The sequence below is a fragment of the Perna viridis genome, chromosome 13, assembly GCF_037379345.1.
Source record: "Perna viridis isolate PV_CMFRI_1.1 ecotype Kerala chromosome 13, ASM3737934v1, whole genome shotgun sequence".
NCBI classification, from domain to species: Eukaryota; Metazoa; Mollusca; class Bivalvia; order Mytilida; family Mytilidae; genus Perna; species Perna viridis.
In genome coordinates, this window is record NC_142457.1 from 374,517 (window position 1) to 401,262 (window position 26,746).

At 32.3% G+C, this 26,746-nt stretch overlaps 1 protein-coding gene across 2 annotated transcripts; it reads right to left on the reverse strand.

Annotated features, from left to right (window-relative positions):
* Positions 1–356: 356 nt before the first annotated feature.
* Positions 357–25,113, reverse strand: LOC148599141 (uncharacterized). 2 transcript variants are annotated; one of them, XM_088559726.1, is made up of 20 exons: positions 24,888–25,113; positions 23,748–23,810; positions 19,985–20,026; positions 19,374–19,603; positions 17,934–18,078; positions 17,034–17,207; positions 16,072–16,282; positions 14,816–14,888; positions 14,072–14,290; positions 13,064–13,204; positions 11,755–11,887; positions 11,217–11,331; positions 10,726–10,892; positions 9,645–10,158; positions 8,235–8,396; positions 6,811–7,011; positions 6,023–6,222; positions 5,456–5,601; positions 4,734–4,821; positions 357–4,121 (listed from the first exon to the last, which is right to left on the reverse strand). In XM_088559726.1, the coding sequence occupies exons 1-20, from the start codon at positions 24,990–24,992 to the stop codon at positions 3,777–3,779; spliced, it is 3,474 nt and encodes a 1,157-aa protein (XP_088415852.1). In that variant the 5' UTR covers positions 24,993–25,113; the 3' UTR covers positions 357–3,776. The 2 variants fall into 2 exon arrangements, with proteins under 2 accessions (XP_088415852.1, XP_088415851.1); XM_088559725.1 differs by having other exon boundaries at positions 4,701–4,821.
* Positions 25,114–26,746: the final 1,633 nt, after the last annotated feature.

The window sequence follows — 26,746 nt, forward strand, 5'->3', positions numbered from 1 at the left end:
ATTACTAATTGATGACTGTACGGAGTCATTCCCTGCTGTACTCATGGGTGTCAATGTTCTAAAGGAGAAAAATATCCTTAGTAATATTACACAAAATGACGCAGGGTGGGTCCATCGAGGTTTCCAGAAAGGGTGGTGTGTTGGACATTACAACCAAGGCGATAACTGATTTAGGACTTTACATAGTACACGCATTTATAAGATTATTTAAATTGTATAAACCCATGTGTTTATATGATAAAGGCGGGGTATTAGATTTGACAGCAGCTCACCCATATCTACAACTATTTCAAATGCTCCCCCTCAACCCCTGAATGCTATATAATTTCCATAAATAAAGACACATAAAACCTAACGGTGATAACATAGATTTTATTAATCATGAAAGACTCAGTAAATTAAAACAACAACAAACAGTAACCATGGCAACTGGAGCTAGGGTTAGTTTATGTATTCTAACTCTTGGTTATCAGGGGTAGGAGGGGCATAAACAGATTTATTGAGTGATATTAACAGAACATGCATGTATACAAACATTCTAAAATAGAATTGCAAAAAGTATAAAAACCATAACCACTCAGCATTTTTTTCAGCAACATGACATGTTACTTCAGATACATGACTTACACCATGTACAATGAAAAGTAAAACCATGTCTAGCCAGCACTATAGAGAAATGTAACTTAATTAAAATATACAAAGCACAAGTACAACTCTCTCTAAAAGTTATGCATGCTAAGTGATATAATAAGATCACTGAACTGTTATGGCAATAGACAATTATCTTACAGGTGTTTACCACATTGTCCACAGTTTTAGAGTTCTTTGCCCCTGATTTCAGCTTCTAGACAACAATAAGAAAGCTATTGTTAACACACAGAAATCAATATTCCTTCAAAATATCTTTCTCAGCATTTGCATAATTCTTATAAAGAGTTGTACTTAGAAAATCATACATGTCACAAAACTAAGGCTTTGGTTAAAATACAGGGAAAAAAACAAAAATAATTATAGGATGAAATATACACAACAAAAATTCAATGATAAAAAACAAAAATAATTGGAACAGATCCTGCCCTGCAGTCTTTTTCACAAAAAAATCATAAGGGTAAAAGTAGTTACAAGTTGTGATGTCATAATAGTTCAAAGTATTGTGACATCATAATTAACAACTTATTTCACTCTTAAGATTTTTTGTTAAAAGGGCTGCAGGTGCCACATAACCTTACCTAACCATTCACCTAAGTTTGAAGGAAATGGGTACAAAATGAAGGAGCAATAACATACTATGACGGACAGACATGTCAAAAAAAAAAAAAAACAAAAAAACATTTAACTGTTGCGACTTGTGTGTGGTATAATTAAACAATTTTCATATATCACATAATAAGCAAGTCAATGTACTTTTTTAATTAAACCAATGATCTAAAGTCATTGAAGTTATATAAGGGCTATTTCAAAATTAATTGGGGGGGGGGGTAGAAAGGCACCTCTAATAAATTTTGATGGATGTTTTTTTTTTCAGACAATTAGCCTTAACAATGAAAGAATATCATCAGATAAAATTGTATGCATGGTGGGATCAAATAAAAAGTGCCTCCCTACACCCCACTACATACATTTATTTCTAGAAAAGACCTAAGTAAGTTTTAAACAGTGCATTATGGTACAGTGATGTATAACACATCAAATTTACTTTTAATTCTAGGTGTTTTATACATATCAATATTATCTATCATCTAACCATAAAACATTAAGTCAACAAAGAAAAAAGAAATCATAATTATATTTAACAGAATAATTAAGTGCCAGTCCATATAAAATTCAGACACAGCCTATGATATTGGTGATTCATGGTTAAAAAAAAACCACACCAAATAAACAATGTTTTCCTGGTATTCAGGGTTTGATTTCATAAAACATCTCAAACTGGGGTTTTCTTCAATTGATATTTTACCCAATAAGACCATTTGAAATTGAAGATTTGAGGAAGAACATCAGACTTGAGAAAATTTTGAATTAGAAAATATCAGACAATTAGAACAATATAATCTGATCAGTTCTTAAATAATTACTGTGCTGCACAGGGAAAATTACAGCACATAATTTTTTGTTCTTTTACTGTTTCAAATCATATAACCTTTGTTAGAACTGTCATTGAAAAATGTGTTTTGTACAAAACACAAATAAACTAAGAGATCGTAAGGACAACACATGTTTAACATATGATATTTATACAGATTTACTTTTCATGAGTTTTTCCTTGAATCCTAAACATATGTCATTCATTAAAGTACATGCACTTATTTGTCCAAAACATGAGAAAAATGTGCGTAAAACATATTGCGCATTGTTTTGTGGGATTGTTTTTAACAAATGCAAGTATCAAATTGTATTTTAAATAATAAAATTTTAATTATTAAATAACCATTATCAAGTCATTTGTTTTTCTCAAAATAACAGAATTTAAAGTTATAGTTAAGCTCTGGTTTCAGTTTCATAATAAGTCTCAAATTTGGGATTTTCTTAGATACTCTTTATATATCATATTGCTAAAAATTTGAGTGCTTGAGGAAAATTCAATGAAATTGAGGAAATCCTAGGCCATGGTATATCATCATAATGTACAAGCATATATTTTACACAATCATTTCTAAATTAACTCTATTTAAAATGACAATTATTTTTATTGAAGGTCTAAAATCAATTAAAAATTTACAACACAAAAACTAAAATTCTTTAATACATACACATTTGTATGCTGTGTAACATTGCCAATAATCTTACACTTGCAATATATACATGTAGAAACAAAAATACTTAAGTACATGTATCTAGACACATTAAACTCAATTATCATAATATATATCGTAACACAACATAGAAAAAAAAATATGTTGGAAAAAAAACCTGCAACATATTTTTTCATATTCTCTAAAACACATGGGAATATATGCAGTATGTTCAGAACTAATACAGAAATATAAGTTCAGTGCATGTGTAGACATATGAACCCAATGTTTTCAAACTTTGAACTTTTTTCAAATATTAAATTCTAAGAAAATATGTAATTTCCATATAATTTTAGATATATATTTTTCATGAATTAATTTTCTAGTCCTAAACAGACATGTTTTAGGAAACACGGTGCAATTTTACATGTGTAGAATACAATAATCTCAAAAGCAAAGACATACCATGAGGTATAAAAATGCAATATATAAATACTAAAAGCCAATACATTTACCCTGCTTTAGCGTTTGAATTAAGACAGTTAGGCAAAGAAAACTCATCTTTTAAACAATTTTTAATACAAAGCTAAACATGTCAATGAATTAAAATCCCAAATCAATAACAGATTTTCTATCAGAACTTTATCAAACCGTAACCCAATAAAGATAATCAACAATTTTACATTATATATTAAATGTCAACATTTGGATACAACAAATTCAGATGTTTATTCAAGCATATGGAATATTTTCTGAGTAAATTCCTGGTAGATACTAGAGTACTATGCACATTTGAAAAACCTATTCAACAACAACAACAAAAAAAAAAGAACAGCATTTAATTATTTATGAATCTGCATATACATTATACCAAAATAAAATAATTCAAAATGTGTAAACAATTATCTTTAGCAAATGATAATGTACATTTTTGTATCAAGTTTACATGTAGTTGTACATCTAATTATATCTAATCAACAGACTGTGCATTCTGATGTCAATTCACATATCTCTCTTTGAAATTATAACCATGGTAACCATTCTTTAGTGTCGTTGGTTCATCCAATCATTTTCAGTCATTGACAACAATTCCTGTACAACAGCTTCTACATCATCATTGTGTTTCTTCAAAAGTTCTTCATTTATCTCACGATTGCAGAATCCCATCTCTCGTAATTTTCCCATGGGTCCATTCCCTTTTGGTGGTTGCCATTTGTCACTGTTTGGTTTCCATGACGATGTTGGGGGTTTGTATGCGCTATTCGGAGCTTTCCAAGCTTCTTCAGACTTGGTGTTATCTTTTGGTTTCCAATCAGATCTTGGAGGCTTATATTCAGTTTCCTTCGGTTTCCATGACGATGTTGGTGGCTTGTAATTATTGCTAGCATTCTATAATTCAAACAATTGTTCAATCAATAAAATATCACTATTCTACATAATATTTCTAGCCTTTGTTATATTACAGAGTAGCATTTCCACCCTGCTGGGTAAATTAATGTCATCTAATTCATATAATTCAACTGAATCATTCTACATATTTTTTTGCACCTGTCAAATCTAGGAAATTTCTCTTTTTGGTCATTTCTATTTCTTGTAGTAGTATTTTAATTGTTAGTATCAATATTTGTCCCTCTCCCTGATTCACTTTGTTAATTCATTGATCATGGCTTATTGGTAATGCATTTCAGGACAAGAATATCATATAATAACAGATCATTCTACTTGGACTTGTTATTCTGAGCTCTACATAGGTAGATGGACCCTTCCACTCGGACTCGTTATTCTGAACTCTACCCAGGTAGACAGACCATTCTACTGGGACTTGTTATTTTTACTATGAGCCAACCAGTCATCACTTTATCTCCTAAATGTTGCATGCTTTAAAAATTTATACACAGTTTACAACTTTTATATAATATATTTGAGTCAAAGTGTATGACCTACATATGTTCACAACCTCTGACCTACCTGATATGTTCTAGCTTGCCATGTATAAAATACCTCTTTAGCTGTAGTGTAAGCATTAGCAGCAGCCCTGTTAGCTGCCTTCACTGCTGTATGCATTATCTGGTTAACCAGTTCAGCAGGTCTGTGAATAAAATAAACACAGAATAAAATCAAGTCCTACACTCAAATGGTTAAAACTTTATCCATGGACAACACATATTTTGACATTACTAGTACATATATATCATATGTCAGCAGGGTAAATAGACAAAGGGTTAAAACATTTTTTTCCATGTCTTTCTAGGGGTATATATATTACAGAAAATAAGTCTCCTAAAGCCCTAATATATCTGTTCCAATTAGAAAATCTTGTGAAGATAACTTGGAATTATTTTTTCTTTTCTTGAATTTACTCATATGGAAGCAAAAGATTGATTTACAATGAATTCGCTAATATTAGATTTTGTGGTATCCCCAATCCACAATAGAAAACATAGTAAAACAGAGTACTATGGTTTCACTGAAGTTCATAATGCACCAATTTTCTTGTTTTAGGGAACAATTATCAGCTCATAGATTCTTTTACTTGTGGATTTGACAATCCTATCATACAAATAAATGGGAAATATCCTCTTCATTGGAAGCCAAATTTCAAGGTTTATCAAACCCACAAAAACAACGAAAATTGGTACCCCATGAACAATAACATGAATAATACAGTACTAGGAAGTGAAGAATCCTATGAACAATTATGTATGTGGATGAAAGTTAAATACCTTTGTTCTTGCTGACCATCATCCCCAGTCTCCATTGCAGTGGCGCCCTCTGGTTGCCTAGTTACAACATCCTCTTCCTGTTTCTGTTGTTTTTGAGATGTAATTTCTATAACTTTTGTTTCCTCACTATCAGTCTCCAGGGAAATCTACACAATCAGAAAATCAAACAAATAACAGAATACATGGAAATAATAGTTTGTAGCTTATACAGCCCATCTTGTGCTATATAAAACCCCAAATTGTGCAGGAAATTGCTTACAACATATGTCCAATCTATATAAAGACAGATACCAAATTTGAAATCAATCAATCCATTGGGAGTGGTAAAAAAACAGGAAATCTATGAATCTTAATTGTTTTGTATACAGTCTACCTTAGTATGCAATTAGCTTTACTGATACAATATTTTTGACAAAATGAAACAAAAATTTTGTCTTTTTTACATGTGCAATCCAACGAAAAATCCTCTTTATACCTACAAATGTACATTTAAAAAAAAACAAAGATTGAAATAGATTTAATTTGTGAAATGATTCATTCTGTAAGGAAAGTGTAAGTACCACACACCTGACCATCCTGGTGGCCATTACTAACTTTGCCAGTTGTCTCAATGGATGTTGATGAGATCTCTGCTTGTTGTATAGGCATATCCTCAGTGGGAGGGGCTTCAGTAGTAGGTGTGTCCAGAGTCTGGGGCTCAAGAGGAGGGATCTCTATTGTGCCAGATGTTTGGAGGATATCATCAACTGAGACTTCAGCAGGCTTTTCTGTAGAAAAAAACTGGTATTACTGATCATGTCTGTATAATGAAATCGGTCAAAATATAAACCAAGTACTGTTAAAGTATTAGTATAAACCAACTACTGTTAAAGTATTAATATAAACCAACTACTGTAAAGTATTAATATAAACCAACTACTGTAAAGTATTAATATAAACCAAGTACTGTAAAGTATTAATATAAACCAAGTACTGTTAAAGTATTAATATAAACCAAGTACTGTTAAAGTATTTATTTGCACAGTGTTCTAAATTTATCGGTTAACACAAAAGCTAAAAAAAAACAGCACCCAAGAAAGAGATTTTTTACAATATGTATCACTTTATCATTTTTTTAAAACCAGGTTCACTGCTTCATAAGTTGTAATTCTTAAAGTACATGTTACCTTGAACTTTGCCATACTAGCCAACAAACCTATTATTAAAGTACCTTTCTTACCCCTAAGTGGTTAACTGGAATAAGTTTTATGATAAAGCACAAAAGCTTTCTAATGTAAGGCCTTTTACTTTATTGAGGAAAGAAAAAAAAATTATAGCTCCTGTTTATCTTAGTTATAACCTAGCCCTTGACTGACCTATTTTAGTGTTAATGTTCTGGTTATCATCCGAGTTATCTTCCTTTTCTTCTTCTGACTGACTATCTGGTTGTCTCAGTGAAATAGGTCTTTCTAGGTTAAAACAGGCAGGCATGGGTACAACTAGAAAGTCATCCTCACTGTCATTATAGATGTCATAGGAACTGTCACTAAAACTGTCATCATCATCTTCCAAATTGGCTAAACATAGTTAAACTGATTAATGATGAATCAATTAACTTTTAAGACATTTCAGCCATGAAAGAACTGTTACAACAGTACTATTGAAACAGTACACTGCAGAACTGTTATAGCAGTACTATTGCAACAGTCCACTTCAGAACTGTTACAGCAATACTACTGCAACAGTCCACTTCAAACAGAGCAGTACTTTGCAACAGTCCACTTCATAACTGTTACAGTAGTACTACTGCAACAGTCCACTTCAGAACGGTTACAGCAGTACTATTGCAACAGTCCATTTAGAACTGTTACAGCAGTACTACTGCAACAGTCCACTTCAGAACTGTCATAGCAGTGCTATTGCAACAGTTTACTATAGAACTGTAACAGCAGTAGTATTGCAATAGACCACTTCAGAACTGTAAAAGCAGTAATATTGCAACAGTTCACTTCAGAACAGTAACAGCAGTACTATTGCAACAGTACACTGCAGAACTGTTATAGCAGTACTATTGCAACACTCCACTTCAGAACTGTTATAGAAGTGCTATTGCAACAGTCCACTACAGAACTGTAACAGCAGTACTATTGCAATAGACCACTGGTAAACACATCAATTTTAATCTCCTTTTCGTTGGGAACCAAATTTCATGGTTTGGACTACCCATGAAAACCATGAAAACTGGTACCTTTAAAACAATATTACTTTCACAGTAATTTCACTTGAAGACTTTAACATAGTTGTGTTATGTAGAATTAAGTATATATCATTCTCAAATCAGGGAGGTCCTATTTTAAAAGGAATATATGAAAAAAAAATGCAGACAATTTTATTGCTGAAATGTGGTTACAATGCAATGCAAATATTTCTTTCCAATTTTACTTCCTATACAAGCAGTAAACACTTATGCCCCATCATGAATTCATATTCATCACTATTTTATTTGTTCAGGGCACTTTCTAGACCACTTGAATGCAAATCAGCCAATTTTTGTTAAAAACTTCAATTTTAAGAAGAACATTTTGATATGAAATAAAACCTTTCAAAAGCTTTTGAAAATGGGCACTATAGCATCAAAAGCATGATAGAAGCAAATTTAACAGTAAATCATGCAAGCATTAACATTTATTTAGGCAAAATTGACAGAAAAGGGCAGGATGCTTATAGAACCCATCAAAAAGGGCAAGGTGCTCTCACCTTCCCAAGACCATCTGCTGAAACATTAGGCAGATAAACTTACCAGTTGGCCTCTGCAAACTCTTTAAGTACCCATGATCCTTCACTTCGTCCTCATCAGATGATGACTCATCATGTGAAATGTTGACGACCTCTACACTACTACTACGAGACAGAACTTGTCTCTCCTCAGTTTGTATCTCTTCCTTCCTCTCCGTCAAATATTCTTTAAAGATAATTACTCCATCAATTTTAATGAAAAGGGGAAACTATGTATAGTATGGACACTATACCTAAGTTTGATACATAAATGAATTTTTGTTCAGGTTGTCATTAAATGTTTGACATAGCATAAGTTTTTAGGGAAGTCAGAGTTACTCATTTGCTTTTGCTACTTTGTATGTATGGTTCTGGTTACTTTATGTTCTTTGTTGTGTATGTCTGTTTTCCATGTCTGGTCTTTGTTCCTGAATTACATTCTTTTGATTTCTGCTAGAATCTTGGTTCCCTTGATTACTCATTCAGATGCAAGGTCTTAGAATGCAAATTTTGAAATTGAACATTAGCCAAGTTAAAAATACAAATACAGAGTGATAAAAACTGTTCATTTTGTAATTTTTATAAGACTCTAATTTGGAGCAACTTGGCAATTCTGCCCTAATCTGAATATCTGCATGTATATTAACAGGACGATTCAGCATATCAAAGAAACTGAAGTGTCATACACTGCTCTGTTTTTTTAATATACCAGTAATTTATACCTATTTTGATTTCTAATGGGCCAAAGCTCTATACATGTATTTCTCCAATTAAGGTAAGGAAAATATTGGTTTGAGGTTGTAATATAGTACATGTGGCTGAAATTTTTCATCCCGGAGGAGTTGTATTTTCTTTGACATATTCACATATCCATTCTCATTATCCAAGAACAATTTGTTGAATTATAAACATGTAAATTCTTCACACTTTCAAATGTTTGGTCCAACTTGACACAGTTAAAATTGGCTGAGAGCATAGTTGGCTGAGAGCTTGAACAGGTTTGAATAAGTCCACAAATAACGAGTAACCCTCCTTTAGGGTACTACCCCTTGTGATTTTTTTTCTATCCATTGAAAAAATGAAAAAGTTTTACAAATTTTTGCAAAAAAGTAAGAATATTAGGTATTTTTTTTTAACTTTTGCATGAAATGAAGTATATTTTTATTTTCACTATAGCAAAAGTTATAAATCCTAGCAAAATGCACTATTTCAAGGGCTGCAACTTTAAGAATTAAATGTAAATATACCTACTTCAGAAAAGATACTTCAAATACAATTGATATCCTCATTTTCCAAACTTTCTAGTTCTATAATGGGTAAAAAAATCATTAATCTTAATCAATCCTAAAATTGAATGAGTAAAAGACATTTAACAGAGGCAAATTAAACACGAATGAAAGTTGAAATATTCAGGCCTCTCAACTGTGCAATTTACCTTGTGCATTTTCAAATTTTTCATCTTCATTAGGTTCTAACATTTCGAATGCAATCAAATCTGGATCCTTGACATGAAGAAAGCCCTGTCTATCACTGAAATCTGATTCATCAGTATTCCTTCCTGTTGGTTCATACTTGTCACAGGTAGCAGGCTCCTGTTCTTCTTCACAATTTTCTGGTACATCTTTAGTAGAGTCAGTGTTGTTACTATAGTTACCATCATTCACTGCAGAACTGCTTTGTTCAATTACAACCTCCTGTTTGTCTGACTGTTGTTTCTCCATTTGATCACACACAAAATCTACCATTTTGTCAGCTATCTCAGCAACACTTTCAGCCACCATTATTTTCAGGTTTTCATCTTTCTCAACTGGTCCTTCATCCTGTGATGAATATACTGGTACCTCCTCTTTAGGTGTCAAACTTGTTTGCCTTGGCTCTAACAGGAAATCATGTGTAGGTGAAGTTTGAACTTCTTGCTCTGGTATCTCTTGATATTCACTTCTCTGATGCTAAAAACATACAACAGACTCCACTTTTAGCATGTGAATAGGTTATCAAAGATATCTCAGATATCATAATTGTTGTATAATAGGTTATCAGAGATATCTCAGATATCATGATTGCTGTATAATAAACTGAATCAGCAGAGTAAAAGATTCTCTACCTGATCTTTTACACAGAAGGTATACCATAAAAGAAGTCCTATATACATGTACATATGCAGATGCCATAATAACATGAATAATTGTGATTGTGAATTGTCATTGTGATGCCATAATTCAAATTATGGTAAACAGTATTAATCATTTTAATTACTGCTACTGTTACCTACACATATAGCATTAATACTGAATAATAGTAGTAGTGAAGGGATAAACAAAACTATTTATTTAAAGGAAGATCTAAAGAGAGGGCCTAATGCTTGAAAATCTGGATGATTACTGCCCCAACTTGGTTGATTATATATTAAATTGATTGAAATCGGTGGAGCAGGCCCCATCTTAGGCCAGTCAGTTCCCTTTGCGGAGAAGTTCTGGATCCACCCTTGCCTGTAAAAGTAGTTTTACCAAACCTACCACATGATCTTGACTTTCAGCCATCTTGGTCTGTTCAGAAACTACTTGCAGTGAGTGGTCACTGGTTGGTTCTAATACTTCCTTTGGAGCAACAGATATGTCACACCAGATGCGATGTCCAAAAGCACGGTCATGAGCATACATTTTCCAGTGGCTTTGGTAACGACCTTAAATAAAATAAGATTACAAGAGTAGTAAACACAGCAAAACATTCTCATAGTAGTTGAAAAGGGAAATGGAATGATTTCAATTTCAACAACTCTTAATTTATTTATCTTGTTATAGAAAATATGATCTAGCTTTTAAATCAAAAGTTCAAAAGAAAATCAACAACCATACTAAACAGATCAAACATGGCCACAACATAAGTCAAATATACATAATTGGAAAAAATATTAAAATTAGACCATACAGAATAAAAGTATCCTGCAGAAGGTCAAACTGAAAATGTTGTAATAGGTATGATCTATTTTAATCAATGATTACCCTACCTGGTTTCTCTGGTGCCACTAATTCCACAGTTATCTCCCCTTCTTCTCCTGGTCTCAGTCTGGGAACTTCTACTTCCTTCTCTACAGCAGGGATGCAGTCATACACTACTCTCAACTAAAATGAAATTTTACCATAGAGTTGTAGAAGCAATATTCACATTTAACTGTAATAAGTCAGTTATTAGGTGTATGAAAGAACTTGATGTATTCAAGGAATTAGAAAATCACAGAAAATTTGAAGTATATTACTGTATAACCCAGATGAGACCACTTCTCCAGGTTCCTGTCTCTCAGCAACAATTGTATTCCTGTAAGTGCACATGACCAAAAACTATTACCTACTGATCCAAAAGTTATTATGTGTCTTCCTTATTTTGTTATGGATTTATCTTCAGGAAAAAGAACTGCCCTAGAAACAACTTTTTCAAGAAGGAAAGAAGAATTCTATAGCTTTCAAGGAAAGGCAAGGGACAAAAACCCATCCAATGCAATCATGTAGTTGACAATGACCTCCATCATATATACATGCAAATCTCACCTTGGTAGAAGAACTTGACCATCTTGCTTTCCCAGCATTCCTTATTCTCCAGGTCTTCATCAGTCTGGTTCCTGGTTGTACACTAGTACCATCTGGTATGGTCACATCATACATGAAACCAGCAGCAAAGTCACTGTAAATTAAATTGATTTTTCCCATATTATCAAACATGCACATATTGGAGTTTCAATATTTAAAATGAGCAGAATTGTAATTAAGAGTTAGAATTGTTTCCACTCCTACATACATGTAAGTAAATGATAAGTTTGGGTGACTTACTATTATGGTGTATACTGATAAAATGTTGCAGCTGACTAAACAGTTTATATGAAATCACATTTCCAAGTCATTCTGGGTTCTTTCATAATGTTCATAAAAAAAATAAATCATCTTTGCTATAAAACTAATTCACTAAAACTAATTTCTTATAGATTTTACAAAACATGCTAAAGTAAAGAAGAAAGATAACAGATTTAGAGTTTCCCAGAGAGTTATATTACATGTAACTGATTATCTTATAACTCTTACAACTTAAGAATTTGCATAATTTTATAGATATCAGTGATTTACGGAATGTTCTCCAGTGTAAAACATTTCAATAGTTCAGTGTGAAATAAATTCGATAATTTCACCCTTGCACTTTTTCTTTTTTCTGGTAAATAGCAATGAATAATGGAGGAAATCTACATTATAAATAGGATAACCAATTGGTTATCTTGAATATCCAAAATATGATCACTCGTGCCAATATTGCATTAAGATGTAACTTGTGCATGGAACAAGTCTGGCACACTACTTAAATCTAGGCGTTCTTCGGCACTCATGATCATATTTTGGTTATTCATTCTTTCCAATTAATTCTATTGATAAAGGATAATTAATGTCTTTATACTGTGAGTAAACAGTTTCAATTGTTCAGATGTAGAATCCAAATACAGTGTAATAAGGTTCTAATCCAGTGTAGCAGAGTTTGCAAATCAATAGAAAGTGATATACATTAAAAATAGCAGTGAATTCCAAATAAATATATAACTACAGGTATGCACATGCAAATCATGAAGTTATTGTCCAATAGTTTTGCAATAGTGTAAATTCAGAAATTATAACAATGATTTATTATTAAAAAAAATGGGACATACTGAAAACTAAAATTAGTATTATGGAATTTTCAAACATAATTACTATGGGTTTTTTCTCAAATCTCAAAAATGAATAACACTTTTTTTACTAAAATGAAAAATATTACAATAATCAAGGCACGTAACAATTTCTGAACGAACAGTCGTCTTCAACATCTTTATGTACATACTCAGGATGACTTGAGAAATCCTGCTTAGATGATGCTTCTAACCACTGCTGAAGTCTTTCCTCTTTCTTCTTCTGTTTTCTCAGAATCTTTTCTTCCTTTTTCTTCATTTTTTCTTGTTTTTGTGAAAGTTGTGCTCTTAATCTGTAATTGGACAAAATAATTTAAATCAAGTACAAGAAGATCAGTTTATGTCACTCAGTTTAAACAGCAATATTTCATAAGAAAATGATGGCTTCTTCCATCCTAAAGATCCTAACAAACTAAATGTTGTTTAAAAACAAGCTTGTTTTTGCCCTTTCTAACCTTTTTTATATACAGTACAGATTCATAATACCAGGGATGATTTTACGAGGTCATCAAACAAATTAAAGCAGAAATTGGTAAAATCGGAAATTAATAAACAGTAAAAAAAAGAATTGTAACGGTAAAATCCTGATTTCAATAAGCAGAAATTTGGCCAAAAAGCTGAAAAAAAATAATCCCTGTAATAGTGAAAATCAGTACCAGTCTGACCTATGTGGTACAATATACATGCACATCATAAAGATCTATATGTCTATATGTAGAGTAATGCACATGTAGTGAAATTTAATCACGTTAATGAAAGGACTTTTTTTACACCTTTTTATTCTAACTGCAAAACAATTGGGACCATCACCCTACAAATTAATACCAATCTTCCTCCTAGGGTTTTGAACTATTAATATCTTATTTTGAGTCACTGACTAAAACATAGTTTTCACATAAAAACCAACAGTGTATGCAACAATGACAACACAGAGAACAGCACCTTGCCATTATCGCCTACACATTTTTCCTGGTTGAAAAAAAAAAAAACTAATCCCAGCTGACTTTGTAGTATAGAACCTTGTGGTATAACTTCATAGAAAACCAATTACTCTTACTTAAATAAAAAAAAACTAAAAAAAAAACAAAACATCTAAGAATGACATGGGCCGTGCAGTCACTGCTCCAAATAACAACACATAAAAAAAATTCATGACTCACTTTTCCATTTTTGCCTTTACAAGTTTCTCTGCACCTTCATATAATGGCTGTCGTGTTTCTAATGGCTCTGCAAGAGTAGATCTATAAATAATCTGCTTCAGTAAAGGTGATTTGTTACGTAGACGGACAGGACGTCGAATCTTCAGGAAAACATGGTTTGGATCATGAACTCCAAATATGGCTTCACATTCTTCACAAAGATCATAGTCTGGACAGTTACTGAAAACAAAGAAAATATAATTAATACATTTTAAAAATAGTGGAGATTTACCCAATTTTCAATCTGTATTTATTTTTATAATTTTATTATAACAACACTATAAAACTAGCAAAAAATAATTTCTTCAGATGATTACTGTCAAACTGGATTTTAATGTAAATAAATAATGATCTGATTTATGAACTATATCAGTCTTTTCAAGTAAAAACTAAAAATAGTGTGAGCAAGCTCATGAATGGAATACCACCCACTTCAAATGGAATAAAATGTAAAATGCTTGTTGGATTATCTCCCTTTTTGGTATCATCCAACAGTAATTATACTCTTTCATGCACATCTACATGATATCAAACCTTCCTATAAAATTTCATCAAAATCCCTTGAGCAGTTAAGCTTAAGTTGGCTCACAAGAAGTGTGGACTAATGCATAGACAGACCAACAGACAAGGTGATTTCTATATATCCCCCAAATTAAAAAAAAATAATCAATTTATTTACAATTACTGGTGACAAATTGTACTTACCAACACTTATACCTAGCTCCCACAATAATCCTCTCACAAAAGTCACATGTCACATGCTCATGGTAATACACAGCTGGAAAATAAACAATTTTTATAAAATACAATAAGAGGATATATACAGTAGTTTATGTCAAGAGTACTCAATGTACTGGCATACAATAAGAGGATACACTCAGCAGTTTATGTCACGTATATAAATAATAATCAATATATGTCTAACAGGAAGCTTGTAGTTGGATGTAATACATGGCTCTTTGGCAAAAAAATTTAATTTCTATTGTTGGAAACTTAAACTCAATGCCAAACTACTGTGTGATGGACACAATTATAACATTCTAGTTAACTGAAACAAAAGTGAGCAAACAACTCCACTTATTAAATCTGCACCACAGATAGAAACTGATGTTAATATGACATGTATTAAATCTAATAGAATTTACAGAGGAATGAAACAGTGGTGAACCTAGATCCTGGACTTTAAACATTTAGGGACCATTGGTTTACAATTTAAAAAAAATTTGAGTGGTTAATTTCCCAAAAAAATTGTAAGAGTAAAATCAGTTGTAAGTTATGATGCCACAATTCTTTGATCTTTTATGATGTCATAACTTACTGTTTTTTGTGAAAACAACTGTAGGACCATAAACTCTAGAAAATAAATTTTGAATCCCAGGATACTTAAGGAACAATAAACTTAACAAGTTAAGGCTGCATTACAAAAAGAAGCTGATAAAAAAGTGACACACACATTAAAGGTTTCTATGTTAAATATTACAGGTACTATTTTTATGATATTTTTAAAGTCTCACCAAACAGGCATCAAAGGTTTGATTAAACTATAAATATTAATGATTACAACACTTCATTTCTCATGACATTAAAAGAAGTTACATACTCTGCAGAGTGCAACATGATATGACCACAGCAGTCAAACCCTGAACAGTTGATGCAGGTAAAATGAATATGCTGTTAAAGCCTGATACAGCCTTGAATTTAGATTGGGATCAAATGTTTTGGTTTCATGGCACCCAGTGTATTACATTTTCCAAGAGATCTATAAACTTATACTCAATCAATGTCCAGAAACCAAATGTTGATGGACAGCTACCAAACCAACACCAATGTTAATGTTAACAACAAGGCCAATCAATTATACCTGTACATCCATATATTTTTGGGGTCTTAAAAAAATTAATTTCTTCAAGGCTAATCATTACACTGTATTAGTATAGAAAATCATGGACAGTGAATCTTACGATGTTTTTTTCCAGCCTCTGTCTCTGTTTTTGTCTGTACTGGTTCTTCTGTATCAGGCATTTTGACAGGGGAACCATGTTGTTCTGATAAATCTGCAGCATTACCTCCCTTCATTGATTGGATAACAGCACCATCTAGGCCCTTCAAAACTTGCTTTACTGTTTTTCTGGTGACATCTCTAACAATCTCGGTTCGGAGTTCGGATTTTAACTGCAAAAAGACAATATAACTTAATTATCAGTCTTTCTAAAAATCAGACAGGAGATAATTCAGGAAATGTCAAAACCCACCAAAGTCACTTTAATTCTTTTTCTGAATTAGTTACAGACCACATAACCAGCCTCAATTTTTAATTTGCAAGAGTTATTGCTTTGTTGAATTTTATACTGGACTGGCACTATAAATGTTTTACTTGGAATTTTTTTTGGGCATATATATATATATTAGATCAATGGCTGAGAGGTATTCAACCTATATATAAATATATATATATATTTATATTTTACATCAATGGCTGAGAGTTATTCAACCTGTAGTGGTATTTGATGTTGTAAATATACATAAATATAATACATATAATACATAAATTATTTTGAAGAAATCAACATAAACAGAAAGTGGTGATAAACCTTACAAAAATCATACCACTTACCACAAAATAAGAAGTATTTACAAACGTTCAATAAAAAGGTAGCTAGAATTAAACTGACAGTTTGGATAATATTTTATAAAAAAAAAATTCAATCAGCTTTTTGTTACTTATTACAATGTACAAAATCATGACTCATACAGGTAGTCTGAAAAATTGTCAAGGCAAACTTGTGATTGGGAATCAATCCTTCGGGATATCAAAAGTAGATGGAAGACAGCTGTCTTCACCTGATACTTCCAGTTTCCATTTCCTTAAACCGAAGATAGTATGTATCTAAGTATCTACATGTACGAAAAATCGATCTCGCACCTGTTGCATGTACTTGATGAAGACATCATAGGGCATGGCAGAATCATCTGATGTTTCACCTGCCTCATCATACCGTGGATGTCGTCTTGATCGTTCAGCACTCTTACAGTGACGTCGCTTGTGTTCACTACCAGATTTTTCAGATCGCTTCACTTTTTGCTTCAATAACTTTTGCTACAAAAATGAACAATTAACCACAAATAATAAAAGGATAATTAACTGGAGTGAATAACCAATTGCAAATTATGATCAAAGAATGCCCAGACTTAATGAGTGCCTAGGGAGCTTATTCTGTGCACAAATAAAATCTTCAAGTGTTCTTGGCACAAGTATTTTGCCTATTCACAAAGCCAATTGATTATCCAATTCATAAAATAGACTTCCTCAACAGTTTATTTCTACTTTCCACTTTAATTTTCAATATCATGATCGAGGGATTAATACTTGATTTATAAAATCTAAGCAGGAAAAATCTGAGAGAAAAAGTACACAATTTTATTTCACATGTGAATTATTGAAATGAATTACACATGGCACTTTCAACAAATCACTGCTATCTTTACAATGACAATTGCTTTTTCACATTTTCATCAAATTCATTTTTAAAATACAACCAGATTAGTCCACAGCACAACATTCAGTACTGTTTTTCAGCTGAATTGATCTTTGACTGATTTGCGTTGTTCTACAACATTGAATATGAAACTGATTCTGGTATTGCCTGATCTAACCTCTAATATTACTCTTTTCTCCAGTATATGTAACTAATAATTAAATGTTTCCTGCTAGCCCACAGGCAATTATCCCTGACATGTTTGTATGTCCAGTGGTGTTTCATTTGCACTGCTACAAGCTTATTAAATGACAATGTGTTACAAACCTTCCTACTGACTGACTAACCTTGACATAAACAGTTTCATTTTCCTGTTTTCTCAGTTCATCATCAAACTTCACTTCTACAGGTCCTTTTTTCTCATGTTCTGTAGAAGTAACATCAACAGACTGTATGACCTTCAGCTCTGGGGGCTTACTATCTTCATGCAGCCTAAAAATGTATGACAGAAGTGATTACGTTAATTTTTGTTATGATTGTTTTCCATCAGTCTATTGTAAGTGACTTATTTATTGAATATTTAATTTGATAAAAAGAATTTCAGAAGTACGGTAACAAAATGTTTCACACCAATACTCAGTCATAGAATTTACCACACAAATCAAAAACAGGGTATGACATTAACATTTTATGAATCTTGTCCTATTGGGCAAGTTAATGAAAATTCTACTTACCAAAATTAAAATCATGTTGTCCTTTAGTATACACATGTTAAAAAATAAATAAGATTTGGTTGCCTTCCAGGCAAGTATAATTTAACTTTTACTTGTATGAATGCATGGAATGGTACACTGCAGTTTCATTTGTCCCAGGCAAAAGGACAACATTTAATGTTATACCCTGTAAGAATAGGATAACCTAGTAACTTTCCTTGAAGAATTTGTATAGTGTGAACCCAAAGTTTTAGATGTTAAAAGTTTTGTTACTTTGACTTGAAATCAAGTGCCTCAGTATACTTATATAGTGTTGCATTATATTTTAAATAACATACATTTGTAATGTAAATGAATCTTGACATCAGACTGAAACAGGAAGAATGTGTATTAAAACCAAGTTTTGAAATCTCCTGGGTAATACAACTTTCCTGGTCCATGCTCCCAGTTTTTAGTGGAGTCTGAGTTGCTCATTTGCTTTTGTTTCTTTGTATGTATGACTTTATGTTCTTTGTCGTGTATGTCTGTTTTCCATGTCTGGTCTTTGTCCCTGGATTACATTCTTTTGATTACCGCTATCACCTTGGTTCCCTTGATTACTCTTTAAGTAGCAATCCAGCTAAGAATCATGCAAAATGTGATTCATTGTTGAAAAGCCTATGTTTTTAATCTTGATATTTTGTTTAAAACGCCATTGTAAACAGAAATTAATATTCAGCTTTTCACATATATATATTGTTCTTAGGAGATAAAAATTATATAGAATGTACTGCAGAATTCAATATCAAGGGAGATGACTCCTTGGATGACGCTGAAAGTACAATAGAAACTACTGGATTATCAATGTGGATTATCTCCTAAGAGCAGACAGATTGGAATGAATAATAATACATTTCATCATAAACATCTATTAAACTACCTAATAACAAAAATAAAAATATGTAGCCTTTTTGGAGGTGTATCCCATATTACAGAATTTACAGGATTCTTACAGACTGCTACTTAATAACTTAATCAATACATAAAACAAATCTGATAAATGTGCAACATAAGTAGTGACATAAGAATGTTTACCACATTTCTATTTTTCTAAGTTCCTGTTCACTCGTCAATTCTTCCTTTTCCTCTCCTTTATCCTCTATTTTCTCTAGCTCTGGTTCATTCGAGTCCTCCATAGTTATCTTGACTTCAGTGGTGCCATCTGGTGATGGCTTAATATCTGCTCTTTGTTGTTCTGGTTCTACTGGTTCCTCTGTGTAGTTTCTCAGCTTCAAGTGTAAGGTACTAGAACACTGCTGTGCAACCTAATGAAAAAATACGACAAAATGTTAAATGCTTCCTGTAGCAAAATTTATACTTCTGTATTGAACAGTACTTACATTTGTGTGACACTGTCCTCACATTCAATCCTGGACACAATGTAATGTTTTATATTTCAGTGTGTACACTTTCTTGGTCCAACTTGTTCTTATTTTCCTCATCATATGACAAATTTCCCCTCTTTTCAACTTTTTACCTTAAAATATTGTACATGTAACTCATGCACAAAAGCTTTTCAGTTCCATGTTTCTCTAAAACATCAATACTATACATCATACACACATCATAACAGTGGATATAACATCACACTAAAGTTTGATTGCACCAAGTCCAGCTACCCTGTAAATTTCTATTGATAATTTTACCTTAAATGCTTCTTTTAATTCTTCTTGACTACTCATAGTTACCTAAAAATAAAAAAAAAATAACATATATGAACAGAGTAAACATAATTTATAAACCATCACTAGTATGATAAACTAAAAGTATATTACAGCTCTTCTGACTTTGTATGTAATTACTAAGGCCAAATTAAAAAAAAAGATGTGTGTTTTCTAATACCTTCCCCATCCTGTTTTCCTTAAGTTGCTTAGTCATTTTTCAATAAGCACCGTTAAATATGAATGTTTCTACCATAGATTCATATTTAGAAAACAAGTAAAATAAAAAAAAATCCTTCCTGTCTACCATATTTTGAAAGGTGTAATAATCTAGACAATGCCCCTCACAGCCTATTCAACCCTGCACATTTGGGGACCAATGTGGACACATGATACATAATGGACACAAGTCCAACAACTGTCACTTCTACAATGTTTGCTTAATTCCTGACAATACATGTATGTACATCCCAATATGGTAATCTAACACTCCATTGAGAAATGTTGAGTATCATTACAATCCTGAATGTCATTAAGGAGTTTCAGACAACAAATCAGATTAAGTTTTGCTGAATAATGTCTGAGTTCAAACAACCATCACTTCTACAATTTTTGCCCTAACATAAATTACGGACAATATGTACATCCCTGAATAGTAATCTAACACACCAAAAAGATTCATAACAATCCAGGAAGCCAATGAGTAATTGTGGACAATACATCAGACCAAGTTATGCTGAAAAAACGCTTACCAGTAAGCTCAACAGCCATCATTTCTACAATTTTGTCAAAACTTAAAATTCCTGACAGTATGCACATCTACATGTGGTTATATTACATCTCCCAATGTTTCATAACAATGCTTCGAGCTGCTAAGAAAAAAGTTTGGACAGACAGGGTGAAACCTACATTGAATATATCCCCCCAAAATAAGTTTGCAGGGGTATTAAAACATACACATTAATTTTTTTTGGCCTAAGTATTGTTTTTCTAAAATTGCATCACAGGTCACCTGACCCAAGCAAAGTAACAGGTGCATATAAAATCCTTGTGTGACTTCAATAATTATGACATTTAACACTAATGTTTACATGTTATTGGAAGTCTAGACTCTTATATAACCTAATAATCAGTTTATACACTAAGGTATGAAATGATGGAGAAAGTTATCATAACACTAAAAATTAAAATGCTGCACAAGGCCAAGATTGATAGGACTGCACAGGTTCAGGATTCAACCGATCTAATTAAAATCAAACATATCAATTGTTCCATTCAGTCACATGCAATTGATAGGTCTTAATTTTAATCAGATTGGTTGAAACCTGAACAGTTGTGGCAAATACATGTACGGATGCAGCTTGAAATGTTACTTTGGATCGGGATAAGAATTTGTCAAGAATCAAAATGGCCCCTTTTCAGAAAATGTTCCAGTTAAAAATTGAATATCAATACAGGCCTTTCTCTGTATGGCACTTCAAGGTACAAACATCCATTTGCTTTAAGTCAAGTTATTGTCTGGACATTATGAAAACGATTGTTTCTAACCCATTTACTTTGCCCTTAATTCCTTATCATAGGAAACACATGTGTGACATGGCTGATTCTGATGGTGAGGGAGGTACACATTGGAATCAGTCCAGCCTATCCAACGATGTTAATTCCTAAGCCGTTTAAGTCACAACTCCAAAAACCAATCCTAGCTTACCTTCTGTGGTATAGCACCATGTGGTACAATTCTAAAGGATGATGAAGAACAGTATGATACCATTATTATATACAACTGGAATTATTTTCTTCAATTTTGAAGTTTTCAATTTCGTTTATCACAATCAACCTTCTAAAACAATAAGGTAACTGTGGTCAGGGTTATCCATGAGATGTTTTAGAATGGCACTTTGGCAGGCCACCAGAGATCAAATATTCTCCTTCATGGTTAAATTGTCGTCTGCCAAGATTAACCTTTACCATTATTGGCATATAGTAATTTTATACCTGAGAAATCAATCAATTACTGACTTAGATTATATTAACCAATCAGTCATGACAAAGTAACGACTGAAAAATAAAATGTCTTGTTGCATTTCTTCTCCCAAAGTCAGGGGAACATGTATTTTGATGGGAAAATAGACTAGAAAATAGAAGGTAAAATTCTTCAAGTCTAAATATAGTACATGTACAAATAGCAAGATGAAAACAGAAAGGACTGTTCAATTTATATGTATATGCTTTGATCCATATACATGTATATATGTACATGTTAGTCCTGATTTCATGACTAGATGGGGTTTCTGTCATGAATGAACTTTCATTTATATCTCTTCCTCCTTCAATTTCTTTGATTCATTGCACATGTTTTTTCTGCACTTGTATGCTGCTTTCACTATAGAATGTATTAGGCAATTAACACTTTTTCTGGTAACATATATTTTAAGACCAGAGTAATTAATGAAAAAGATATTTCAATGAAAGTTACAATGAAAAGAAAAAAAAATGGGGGAGGAATGCATTTTGCTAATTATGAAATGAATATTATATTCTAACAAAATTCAAAAACTAAATAATGGAAAATAGATACATCCTGAATGCATCTGAATCATTGAAAATTGTGCCTTAAAATTTTTCTCCATGGAGAACCCTGCTGTGGAACCCACAAATTCGCAGCCAATTATCTACCCCTGATCCAGGAAGAAAGTCTCAGAAATTCATGAAGATTTCAATCATTATGATAATGTAGACTTGTCTATAGATTTTTTTTGCTTAAATTCAATAATTTCTCTCCCAATATCCAGATATTTTGGAGCCTCATTTACATGTAAATGCACAGGATATTTATACAAAGTAGGTCAAACAAACTAACGGAACCGAGCAGCTACAAGACCTACATGTAAGCCCAGTTTCATAAGGAATCTCAAATTTGAGATTTCCCTCATATCCTCATCTCTCATTATGCCAATAATGGTAAAGGTTAACCTCGTCGAGAAGATGAGCTTGAGAAAATCAATCGTGCGAGTTGAAAAAATGTTTAATTATATGTTTATCACTGTTTTGCTGAATTGCAAGGTATTATTTTTTTATTTTCAGTTTTCCTGACCTAAATATGTATGTTTTATAAGCGTGGCAAATTTCCTTTCCGAACTATTTTTTTCGGCGATGTGCTATGTGACACCATGTATGTTGTGCAGCAGTGATGCACATCATTTGAAAAAAATTTGGTTAACTATGACGGTCGCGTTTATAATTTGTGGAATAATTTTGGTATTTATTAATTTGACTTGGGTAAGTTACTGTATTTAATCATTTTCCATAGTAGACTAGAAAATATTGCCACAAATTATCCATTATTTCACACACAGTAAACAAACAGATGATTATTAGGGTCGTCAAATATTTCTGCGCTGTTGCTTGTATGTCACGCAAGGGCATAGAAACTGAAGATAATTTTCATTCTCACTCGACTGGCGTGAGACTGAACATTATTGTATAGCAAGATCAAAGGAATTTTAAACAAAATAGCGATAAAAGATTATCACACAATCCCTCGTAGTATATTTAGTTAGCTAATTGTTACTGAATGTTGAATGTGGTAAAAGAAATTATAAAAAGAGACGTTGATGTTAACTAGTTGACAAGTATATTAAACCCAGCCCTGTCTTCATCATGTGTTCATGGCTAATGAGCATGATACAGGTAAATAGAGGTTGGACAATCCCTGACTACTATCCCAGTCTTGTACATGTATACTCACATATTCTCCATCGGTATCTACATAAAATACTTCTACATTCTCACAGTCATACTGAGCTTTAAGCTGGAAAAAAATTATGTGTATAAGTAGTTAGAGAAGAATTTTTAGCACTAAGCTTTTACCTAAGACACGTATTTCATGAGTCATGGCTAAGAATCATAATCATCAATGCAACATGTCAATGAGGAACGTCATGAACAACTTGCCCGGAATACATTTTCTGAATATGTCCATTTTGTTATACAAGGGCATAATGTTTTCGGCTTGGTCTGTGTTTATAGAGACGTTGCAGTATTCTTGAATTTCTCAAAATTTTAGGTTTCCATGGGAAAAGATTTAAAATTAACTTTCCCACATTCTAAGTTTACTTTTTAAGCTAAACATCGCTTTAAAAAATTCAAGCTTTCAAATGGAAAGTTTAGCATGTATGTAATAAACAACTTTCCCACATCAAAATTTTACTTACCCCGAGTGACAGGAAAGTAGAAACCTAGAACACTGCATTGTCATCTCACTCTGACATGACTCAGCAAAAAATAGACCTGTTTTTGTTCTCATTTTTCACTTCATTCTTTTATTCATCAACAATTTATACATTTGTACAATGTAGTATATGAACATGATAAATCATTTGAATTTTATACAATTATGCATATATTCAATCATATTTGTATTCTTAAAGCATGATAAAACTTATTTATGTTGTGTATGTACATGTAGATACTGATGATGTTAAAACTAGGAATGCAATTTTATGCACTAGGTTGTCCTATTGCCTCGGACAAGTAAAATTACTGTTCAGGCAGATTTACGAGTATGCAATATCACAAGCAATTCTTTGCAAAAATGATCAGATCAAAGTTTCAGTTGAATCAGTTCGCATGTGAACAATAACTGGATTTTGGTAAGTAATCCATACATTCTACAATTATAGCAATGATGTCATGATTATGAAACAGCAAGATTAAGGAACTTTCTGACATTTATTACCTTGATTATCAGTTTCAGTTTCACATACTGACTAGGAAAATATAACATATGTAATAAAAAAAAAAGAAATATACAAAAACATTAACTGAAATTGTGAAAGTACGGTCATATGATATAAAGGACGATGTATAATGTAGTCCAATATTTTACCATGGCTTCCAAGTCTGGCCACTGCGTGTCGGTTGTCAACTGAAAAACTTGAGAAGCTTCATTGTCTCCCTCGTATCGCACATTTAATGCAACAACACGATCCATGTCTACCTTTACGCTGAGTGTCACTTGTTCTACTTGTCTAGTTTCCAGAGATTTCCGAAATTTATTGCATCTTCCTTTCTTGTTGACAAATAAGACGCACAACTGGTAAACATAAATCAATATGCGCGTATCAAATAGTTCAGCATGATTTCAAAGAGAAACCATTAAACACAAGTGCAACAAATTAAGAAGTGGAAGAAATAGCCCTAACATTAAGATTACAAGTAATATAATTATGTGATATTACAAATAACAATTTTATAATTGTTCATTTATTTGGAAATAATGCGCAATAATACATGATTAGTCTATTTATAGAAATTACAAAGTGACGTAAGAAGCACCTTCAATGACACGTTGAAATTCAAAATATGACAAATACCCGTATGATTTTAACTTTTCTATATATCAACTTTCGACATTACAATATAAAAATCATAATACATTAACAGCGTACATTGCATGGTCTGAACAAGGGGTAGGGTGGGTGAGGGGAGGGGGCTTGGTGCAAACCATGATCACTTAAATTCGTTCCGACCGAGTGAAAGCCTCATAAAATTGCGGATTCAAAATAGAATTAATGTACTTAAAATGTTCATTTTAAATGAAACGACAAATTCCTTATATGTTGCTGGAACATTAACTATAACCACAATGCATGAAATAAATGGCGTTGTCCTTGCAGATAAAGCCCAATATAACATTTGTTTGGCCAACGTTGACTGATGGTTAGTTCTTTGGCTTTTAGTTGGTGTTGGCAAGACAACTTTTGCCCAATGTTGGCCAAATGTAGCAGTGAGTGGTTATGGAAACTAATTCCTTTTTTCCAAAATGGTTTGTACTTGAAATGCCAGTGGTTAAATATGACGTTTTAAAATTTTTAATATTATAATTATGTAAAAAGATTCTACGTCGGCCCAACGTTGGTCCAATGTTGATCGTAGTGCATTCAGGATAACCATTGTATTTATGTTTCTCTTTAACAAGTTGATTATAGAAGCTATTTTTACTTAAGAATATTGTTAAATATCATTTTTTAAAAAAAATCAAAAACATGATTACATAATTTTATTTTTCTACATTGGTCTTATCCAGAGCAAACCATGAGCCAAAACTGAACCAAAATCGAAACTACTTTGGTAAAACACACGTTAAAATAGACTTCATATAATTTTTGATGCAAAAATGTATGTCGATCTTAAGAAAAGTCAAATAAAATTCTTTAAAGCAAATCCAGACGTACACTATTCTATTGACACTCGGTCCACATTGGACCGAAAGGTTTGAATCAATCAACCTACAAGATACAAAATCCTAAATAAAGGAAACTGAAAGTTTTCAATACCTTCATAGAAAAAGTGCATATCTAAATGGAACCTTTAAAGGTCTTATTTGAAACCTTAAAACACTTAGGACTAATGTGCGTACGCATAATCTCAACATTTTTTAATTCAAAGCTGAAAGGAAGAAGCTACTCAACTTCTGAAATTTACCAAAATATGCAGCTTGATCTGCCCACTTGAGGAGCATGTGCTTTCAGGCTTTAAGTCAATAAAACAAATAAAAAGTTATTAACATAAGTAACAATACCATCCAACATTACACACAATCTCGTATTTGTTACGAAAGCACTGATCTTATATAATTAATGACCCTGAATGGTCTCAACTATTTGAACGACCATCCATCGCAGTCTTTAACAAGGAAATAAGGGGCGGGAGAGAATGAAAATCTACTAATTAATTTAATTGGAG